At 34.7% G+C, this 10,251-nt stretch overlaps 1 protein-coding gene across 1 annotated transcript; it reads right to left on the bottom strand.

The window, feature by feature from the left end:
- Positions 1–7: 7 nt before the first annotated feature.
- On the bottom strand, positions 8–10,033 carry LOC118755399 (sodium-independent sulfate anion transporter-like). Its single transcript, XM_036490237.1, has 9 exons — positions 9,799–10,033; positions 9,306–9,575; positions 8,073–8,243; positions 5,349–5,551; positions 4,939–5,275; positions 4,697–4,858; positions 4,528–4,628; positions 627–812; positions 8–537 (listed from the first exon to the last, which is right to left on the bottom strand). The coding sequence occupies exons 1-9, from the start codon at positions 10,010–10,012 to the stop codon at positions 187–189; spliced, it is 1,995 nt and encodes a 664-aa protein (XP_036346130.1). The 5' UTR covers positions 10,013–10,033; the 3' UTR covers positions 8–186.
- Between the last annotated feature and the right edge of the window lie 218 nt (positions 10,034–10,251).

Raw genomic sequence — 10,251 nt, forward strand, 5'->3', positions numbered from 1 at the left:
TGTTGAAAGAGTGTGCCTACGTAAATGAAATAGTCGCACAATTTTTTCGGTGATGAGGTACGCGTTGAAATCACTTTTATGTACACCAGCATTTACTCGAAGGACTTTGTCACCTATTTCCTCTTGTTTTCTATCGATATTTGGTATAAAGTCAGCTCATTTTATATCTTGTTTCCATCTATGTATTTATTTTCCATTACCGTCAAATTCTGGTTTCTTTGGCGTTATATCATCAGAACAAATGCGTCTGCCGTCACAAAAATTGATATTACTGGATTTATGCATTAGCTGTAGCAAATCCTTGTTCACACCGTACAGCACTAATAGCACACTACGACCCTCCAACTCTTTAGCCAAAGCATTGAGGACATCGACGAAGGTGGCATCGAATTGGACGAAGCGACGGCAGTCCAATACAACTGGGAAATCATCTCGATACAGCAGACAAGCATCGTTGATTTTATCGCGTATATATTCAATACCCGAATAGTAGACATCGGAAGTGGGACTGACGAATATGTAGTTGCGGCTTTCGATCTAAATCATGAGTACAGAGGAACCAGTTTATGTATAAATATCCATTTTATTTTCTACGAAGCTATCAAAGTTTCTTCGTTTCCACTTACCTCCATCAGCGTTACATCCACCTTAGGATTACCCAGTCGTAGAAATACGAATACCATGTTAAGTACGATGCCAAAGCATAGACCCGTTTGCACGCCAGCAAAGAGACAAACAATGAAGCATCCAACCCAACTGAAGAAATCCTTTTTGTTGCTATTCCAGAGGGTTTTAATGGGTGAGAAGTCAATCTGAAAGACAACAGCGTATGGAAAATGAATGGTATTTGTTACCTTGAAAGGCTGTGGGAGTTTATGTGAGTAGAGTCGATGTAGCTTGCATATGAAAGAACCTCACGGGCCATCTAAGTTTCTTAGCTTCAAAAAAACGAAAGTCTCCTGATCTAGTACCAATAATATCGCTTTTGATTTAATTGACCCAGACGTTCAAAATAAATTGGTTTTAAGTCAGAGAGCCTTAAAAATACTCTCTTAAATGTGTGCTGAAGTTTCCTCTCCTACTTGAGAGCGTTTAAATGTTATAATAAAAGATAGTAAAGCAAGTTTTCTGATGTAAAGCCGTTTCAGCGATCTATTTACAAAAAATCTTCAATAAAATATAAATTCTCGTATCTTAAATTTTTAACATGAACCCATCTTAAGTACCTAATGGCTACTTAGGAAAACTTGAAGATACTCCAAGCACCCGTTAGACTCAGTAAAGGCGTTGGCATCGTAAAATACGCCTACTAAAAGTCTACTCTTCGTCTGGTACCTCTGGACACTAAACGATCAATATGTGGCACATCCAGCCAGATTAACTTAATTATTCTCCAGTTTTAATTTTAAGCGTTCTCCAAACTCTCTCATAACGAATAACGATTTATAAACCGATATTAATTTTGACATCGCTTCGGTCTGGATGACTTTCCCCTATATCCAAGGTGTCAAGAGGTGGACGAGGTGGAAAACATCATATTTGTCTTCCCACGTTTTGAGGCAATACAGACAACCTAGTTGATATCGTGTTGAGCTCAAAAAAAGCTTGAAATGCAGTTAATACGGCCATTGTAGAGATACACCAAAAGACAAGGTGAGAAGAAGGTTAGAGGCGTTGACGAACGTGACTATGGCGAAGGGTACAAACAGACCTCACTAAGGTGGTTTCTTGTATCTTATCTTAAAATAACACAGAGGACTGTTCCAAGTTGATGCAACTTTTCAACGAACTGCGTTAGGCTCGTAACGAACCTGGAGTTCCGCGCTCAAACCGGTGAGTTTGGTAGTTAGACGGTAGGAGGTTTAGTTTGGGTTAAAGTCTCACAATGACGGGGTTTGGCTTTCGATGCTTCCTGCTAGTAAAAAAGCCGATATAATTAATCTTATACACCGCACGATCTGCAACATATCTATCACGGTAGAGTATGACATTGCCACCATCCAAAGTAATTACGTTCTGTCTATGAGGATTCTGGATCCATTGTAAATACTTTTAACACGAAAATCGTCTTGTTCATTAGTAAGTATAAGAAACCACCGGAAAAAATTCCCTCCAAATGAGGTGATCGCTGTACGCTTTCTGAGAGAGTCAAGTAATTGAGCTTGATAGATAAACTTAAGGCCTGAAATAATAATATAATATAATAAGTAGGAATATTAGAGCGATTTACCGACAAATTTAAAGACCGGGCAAGTTCCCTAAATACGACCAATGCGGCTGAGATTTACAAACACGTTGGCAAAGAGGCGGTGCCGTTATTTCGTATTTTGAAATCTTTTTATATTTTATTGAGGGACAGAAAATGACCGCCAATACCAAGATGTTTATTGTTAGATCAACACAATATCGTATTTTTTTATTTTTGACGAAGAATATGTCGTACGTTTCGATATGGAGGCTATGCTCAAATGTTGTAGTTGTAATTTTTAGAGCTTCACATAAACGTTTATTGCACGCGAACTAGTAAAGCGATTTCAAAGAAAACTATGGCGTTTCAAAGACAAACTTCAAAACCTATCGGCAGATACATTTCTGTAAGTAGCCAATTCGGTGTCTGTCGTAGAAACAATGGTAAATATTGGCTTATTTTGAGGTAAATTTGAAACTTTTAAAGTGCTCTAGCAACTTATGATTTGCAGATATTACTTTTCGGGATATGGGTCCCTTTAGGAATAAAAATATTACTGTGTACCAATTTTTTGTAAATTCGACAAAAATTGAGCATTTTAGGGCAAACAGTTTTTTGAAAAAAATCGCTCAAATGATTTTGTTTTTGTTTTCTTTAACAAAAAACTCAAGTTTTTTCCTTTAGTTTAGTATATGGAAGTTTTGGTTGATATCTTCTAAGCATGTTTATTTGATTCGATTATATGGACATAAATGATTTCCCATACAAAATCACTTCGCCATCATTTTGCAAACACGGAGACAGAAAGTATGTGTGTAGGTATTTCGGCTTTTGAGTAACAGAGGGTGCAATATTTATAACCTAATCGCAGCGTATGTATGTAAATACATAAATACGTACGTACATATGCTGATTGCAGTTAATGTGGATTTGTTTTTCTTTTAGTAATCTATGTATGTATGTATGTACATATGTGCATATGAATGCATAATACGCGAAAACTTTTTCTTCACATCAGATCGTTCGATTTTACAAAATGAGGTATCCAATTAAAATACCTGTGGATGCGCAATAACTTCTTACTTTTTCAAAAAGAGTTGCCACCTGATAAAAAATTAAATTCGAATAATTTTTATGTTAAATCAATTATAACACTATGAGTATCGATCGAAATGGTTTTGAAAAGTCGTTATTTTTTAATTGTATGCAGGGGTTTGCCACCTGTTTTAAAAAGCAAGTTAGGCTTAAATAAAGTCAGAAAATTGAAATGTATATCCTGATATGGATGCCAGACGAAAGAGATTGTGGTTTGAAAATATTTTGCAGAGGGTTGCCACCTTGTTACAAAGTTAGATTCAGTACAAGCAATAAGTTAAATAAACTGCTTTAATGTGATAATAAATCAAAATTGCCTTGAATTGCTTTTGCTTTTATAATTAGATTCTAATTGAATTAAGAATATTAGATAATTTAAATATGTATCACAATACAAGTGTCAGACGAAAAAGGTTTAACGAGGTTTTGGTTTAAAAATTATTTCAACAGGATTGCCATCTGTTTGAAAAGTCGAATTAAGTTGAATTATGCATGAATTGTGAAATATTGGCGTCAAACGAAGGAGTATTAAGAAAAATTTAGTCTCAGCATTTATAACATTAAAGAGTTAAACTCAAATTATTTAATAAGTCAAATGAATTATGCAGTATGAAAGGAAATAAAAATTAATCATAGTAGGGATACACGTCATGGTATATGACTGAAGTTAATGTTGATCTGCTTCTCTATCGCTAAGAATTAATATTTTGCAATTCATATTGATTTATAAAATTCAATTCAACACAAACAAAACAAATATTTCATGTACCGTTTTTAACTTGAATGTGATCTTAATAATATCACGTAGTCTACGTTTAAGTTCAGCGGCTGTGACTCCGACCGAAGGACCGATCCTTTTATGTTTCGGTCAAATATAACCGTTATTTGGCTATTTTTAGTATTTGGTATAATTTTTTTCCGTTATAATGAAATAAACTGTACAAAAACTATAATATTTCTATTACAAAAACTATACTATTACTATCTTTCAGGTAGGCTACAATTTTCAAGCCAATTTCTGAAGACGCAACACTATTTTGATACTAAGAAAGCCAGGATATCTAACCTTTTATTTTTGATATTTTGAACCTAATTCAAAACTTAAGCTTTAGTTTAAACATATCAATTTCAATACCAGAAAAAAGCACACGTACTATTGCAAAGCAATGCACCAAGATAAATAATTTCAGAATTTTACTCCAATAACTTGTAAAAATTAAAATCAAAAACGAATATTAACTCACCATAAACACGACAGCAGCAATGAGTACCGCAGAAATCGACGACTTTGGTATATAACCAAAGTAGGGAGTGAGTACGGTGAGTGCCAGGTATACCATTAAAGCTATAAAAAATATATGTAAGACAGTAAAATATTTTCAGTTTTGAACATTTCTTCCTCCTACAACTAACCTGTGTAAATACCACAAAGCGGAGTGCGCACACCACTGGCCTGACTGACAGCGGAACGCGTGAATGCGCCACAAGTTGGTATGCAGTTGAAGAATGAACCAGCCAAGTTACAAATGCCAAGTGTAAGCATTTCCTGCGAAGCCTCCAAGCGATTGTCCTTCACTGCCGATTACGAAAAAGACATCAATTTTATAACAAATAAATTATATTTTGATTAAAGTTTTTTTTTTTACTGAACTAACCGAATGCTTTTGCAATAGCCACGTTTGCTAATATGGCCACAATCGGCACCACAATAATGCCGCTGCCCAATTCGCTAACGATGTCAGAAAACATATAGGTAGTGTTTTTGTAGTCGAAGGCGAATGGTGGCAAATGCAATTCCAGTTGAGCGGAATTCACCTTTGCGGTGAGTGCATATGGAATTGCCTCCGCGGAGCGTTGTTTTACCCAAAGAAATGTGCCCAAACTGCAGAGGAACACAACTAGAGCATTGCGTGAGATGCTGATATACCAAAGCAGTCTCTTAAGTATGCGTGTGGTTGGAGTATTCTTCTTAAAACTGATGTGAGATAGTTGCTGCGAAGAAAAGAGAAAGTTACATTTGGGATAATAATGCAGCTACATGGTACGCGGGTGGAACTGTTCTTACTCTTAGTGAAAGTAATGCCGTCAGGCATACCAAGCCCAGTAGGGTATCCGAGTAACGTATGCTCCTGAACAGTACTTCAATCGATGGTACACCTTTCGTTTTTATACCTAATAAATTTTTTACTTGCACAGCAGCCACAATGACAGCGGTAGCGCTGGTGAAAGCTTTCGTCACGGGCGTTGGAATGAAATTCACGATGAAACCTGGTGAGAAAATGTGTGAAAAAATAATGATATAGTACGTACGTATGTTCAGAAAACGTAAACATTGAAATATCTATTTTGCAAAAAAAACAAAAACCAAACTTAACAATGGATGATGGGAATTCGTTTGAAAATAAATCAATTGAGGAAGATTAAAATGTGCATTTAACTTTGAATTTATAATTCCCAAAAATATTTCAAAAACAGTATGTAAGTTTTTGCAATCACGTTTGAGACGTTGATGTGTTTAAGAACGAATTTTCGTCAAATCTTGTAAAATTTGGTTCGGAGACAAATCGGATTCGGTATTGCGCTGTGAAAACATTTCGGAAATTCATTTAATCTGCGATAAAAAGAAACATTCAAGTAACGGATTATTTACTAGCTATACTTATGATTTCAGCTCTATATTTACTAATGGGCTAACTGAGATTATATGTTTTATCGCCTAAGGTTTGGGAGATCTATAAACTACCTCTATAACGCAGAAAAAGCTGGAAAAGGTAGTTTATATGAGAGGTTGATAATCGTCTCAGTTATCTCGAAGAATAGATCTGATCTTACATCAGTGCCCGTTTCGGATGCAGGGTTATACAGAAACAATTTCTCTTGGTAATCTTATTTTTTCTTAAGATCTTTTGAAGGAAGGATACAATCTAATCGTTTCTCTAGTTCTGCCAGCTTTTCAAATGAATGACCATTATTATGATCTAAGATTCATAAGAAAAACTTTTCAGAAAAAATCCGGAAATTACCAAAAAAAGTAATCTCAATAATTCGTAAGAAAGCCTCAAGTAAAACATGATGAGGTGAAGCCAAATACGCTTAGTTAGTATATGACTATTCTATCATATGGATATACATATATATGTACATAAGTAAGTATATATGTATATTAGACCACGTCAAAATACCGCATGCCGCATGTACAGACAACAAGGAAAACCGCATCAAGAGTATTAAAATAATGAAAAGAAATCCAGATTCCAAACCCTGTGAAATAATTGTATAGAATCTGAGCCAAACCCACTAAATACATTAGACCACTTCAAAATAAAAAATAATCCCGCAATGCGACCGGCATAAGACTAAAATTTTAGCAATTGGTATAGTAAAGAACCTCCATGAGTCTCACATCTCTAGGACAAATCTAATATGTGCCGCCGCGAGCCTTTAGTTTTCCCATATGAATTATATGTAAGGCAATGAGTTCTCTTCTTTTGAGGTCAATATAATTTTCTAGGATCAAGGGAAACGCTCGAAACTGTAATAATAATTAGAAAGCTTTTAAAAGCTTACATGCCATTTAAGAACTGTGCAGGCTCAGATTATTTAAATTCCTAAATTATCCTTTTTTAATCCCTTGTACTATTTGGGTCAAATCTAGTATATACGAAATTTTTTGTTTGAATTTAATGAATTATGCTCGTAATACTTAATCAATGTATTCTTATAGTATTCTTATAGTTGCGTTTTCATTGATCCTAGAAAATTATATTGACCTCAAAATGAAAGAATTCATTTTCTTACATGTATGTAATTCCCATGGGGAAACTAAAGGCTCGCGGCGGCCTTAGAGAGGTTAGATTCATGGAGGATCCTTACTATACCAATCGCTAAAATTTGTGTCTTATGCCGGCCGCATTGCGGGATTTTTTTATTTTGACTAATGTATTTAGTGGGTTTAATTCAGATTCTAAACAATTATTTCACAGGGTTTGTAATCTGGATTTCTTTTCATTATTTTAATATGTTTGATGCTGTTTTCCTTCTGGTCTGTACATGCGGTAACACAGTCTCATTATAAGTGTATATAGTTTATTTATTCAAATTAAATTCGGGATTCCCATGTATCATAACATTTCGAATGCTTCTCACTTATTAACGCTCATATTTAAGATTTTCCAAAGTTATTCGATGTTAACAATGATACATACATACATACATACATATATACATATGTATATGCATTCAAACACAAGTGAATTGCTATCATCATAACTCATAAAATAAACAATTAGCGGCTATTTGTAAAATTTTATTGTTTTTACAATTGTTTAGCTGTTAATATGTCTACTATTTTAACTTCACATTTATTGTACAGTGAGGTAAAAATTTATTGAAAACCAACAACAAATGGAAGTACTAATAACTCAATTTCCCGAATGCTATTTTTAATTTTGCAAATAAATCAATGTGCCTAGGCTCTACTTGGAAACTTACACAATTTACTAGGTGTGAAAAATAGTCAGCCAGACATTGGCAAATAGAAGTGAATAATGAGAATAAAATAAAGAAGTTTTCAAAAGCTAATTTTTTGCAAAAATCTTTACTCGAACCAAATTATTCATACTTTATATTTGGCATAAAAATCGTGTACGCAGATTTTTTATAACTTAACAAAATTTAGTAATTTGTAGAGATCTTTGTTTATAAAAAATGATTTGAAATAGACGTGAAAATCAATGCATTACTTATGTTAACATAAGTATATGCCGCCATACTTAGATTCAATACTTACCCAATTGAAAGGCGCCCATTAGAAACTCTACAAGACCCGCTAAAAATGAGAGTACAACCACAAATTGTACAGGACGATCGCCAACGAACTGCAACACCATCAGCGACATCAAACTGGTAGGTCCAATTGATACTTGTGGAATTGTGCCGAATAAAGCATAGAAGATTTGGCCTAAAAAAAAAAAAAAATAACAAATCAAAGTACATATTAGTCTTGGATTGCAGTCGATTGATGACAAAAGCGATCAGTAAAGCGTCGATAAAAAACATTAGAATTTCAATAAAGTAAAGTAAAGTTTAGCAGAAGCGAGGAAAAACAAAAGTTAAAAAATAACGCTCAGCGTTTGAGGAAAGGAAGGACACAAGCGCGGAAAATTTAAATTTTCTTTTTTCGTCGTTTTCATCGTTGCTTTATTAATCATTCCTGTCGTCGCTTACCTAGTTATCGGGCTAACTAGACCTAAACGCCCATATTGCAATCAAACAAAACAACGAATTGCACTTGTTTAAGTATTGAATTAACTGTGTTTGAAAACTTAAATATATAACTAAAGTTCTTCAAAAGGTCGTCTGTTTCGCAAAGTTGCAAATAGTTCTCTGAATAGGTGATTCATACCAGTGATTTTGTTTCAACAGCTGTTTCTATGAAAATCCACCGGGTATGTAAAATCACTTTATGCATTTGTTTGTTTTTATTTTTATAGAGTGCGCCACTTCATAGAAAATAATGAACTATTGTTTCATAAAAAAGAATGAAGACGTTTCGACTGATCGGGTGTTTGTTCTAGACTAGCAAAAATACCGATGATATGGTAGGCACGTATGTATGAGGGTGGTAGATCCATTGATGATATCAACCAGATCCTACAATAAGTTCCAAGTTGGATTATTAAAAGTCTACGGAAGGATTACTTCAGTTAAGAAATAAGTAAAAATTGTAGTCTATTTACAGCGTGGCGACGAGTAACTGTTACCCCGGTTTTTTTTTTGAAAAAAAAGGACACAAATTGCAGTTCTTAAAGCTCAAACAGTCAACGACATAGCGTATACGTAGGTTGACGGAGACACGATCTACCTTATGGGTTTGATTTAGTAAGCTTACAAATTTGGACAAAATTAAGAAAAATGCTTATGCGATTGCACTTGTTAGCCCGATATCAAAGAAGGGGCCACTTTTAAGCTACGTGCTTTACATACATACCTTAGTTTTGGCCACACAAAGGTAGATACTTACCAATGATAGCCGAGTATAAACCATATTCTGAAGAGAGTCCAGCCAATGCCGCATAAGCGATACTCTGTGGTATAATAGTGAGTCCCAATGTGATGCCGGCAATTAAATCGGATATAGCTGTTTCACGATCGTATTTCTGCAGCCAATTCAAAATATATAAACGTCGATAAATCCAATGTTTCTCTGGCGGTTGCTCATACTTGGCAGCGTCGATTGTCAATTTGGTATCAGGGAGTTCGCCATCTTTTATTGGCTCTAGCTCCTCTAGAGCTGCAAGAAAAATAAAAATTTAAGCTGTAGGCGACACGAAATATAAAGACTGTGTATTACAACTTTATTCAGCGAATTAAAAGTATACTTTTTACTTATTTATTTAGATTCTTAGATTTTTTCTGTTTTAAATTTCACTTTATTTTAATGACAAATATCTGTTATTTATGCACGCAAAAAGCGTTCAGTTAGTAAAAGCGCGCGTGTCAAAAACAATATTTACGTTTAGCCTCCACCGCAATATCGGCTTTGTGAATGCTGTCGTTGTCTAAAACAATCTGCGGTGGCTTGTCTCCAGTACTATATACCGTCAACCCATCACCCTCTAGAACAGGTGATGTTGTTGTTGTAGAACTTTCAGTGAATGCACTAGCACTTAGCGAATTGAAATTCGTCAATTGTGGCAGACGAAATGTACTTTTTCTGAAGAATCTCATTTTTCAACTGTTTGCAAAATTCGATAAAACCAGAAGATAAAGCCAAAGCAAAGCCGGACTCTATTCTCAGTATGGTACAGTGAGATAAGTAGCGGAAAGCAAATGAGCGTGAATATTTATTTTAAATTAGTACATAGCTTCTGAAGCTGGAATTATTTCGCATGAAGCAATTACTTAAATTTGTGAGCCAGGTAATAGAACAGGAGTATCAATGTGTAGGTGAAAAGCTCTTCAAATGA

The sequence above is a fragment of the Rhagoletis pomonella genome, unplaced genomic scaffold (genome assembly GCF_013731165.1).
Source record: "Rhagoletis pomonella isolate Grant_MI unplaced genomic scaffold, Rhpom_1.0 Rhpom_scaffold_06158, whole genome shotgun sequence".
NCBI lineage: Eukaryota > Metazoa > Arthropoda > Insecta > Diptera > Tephritidae > Rhagoletis > Rhagoletis pomonella.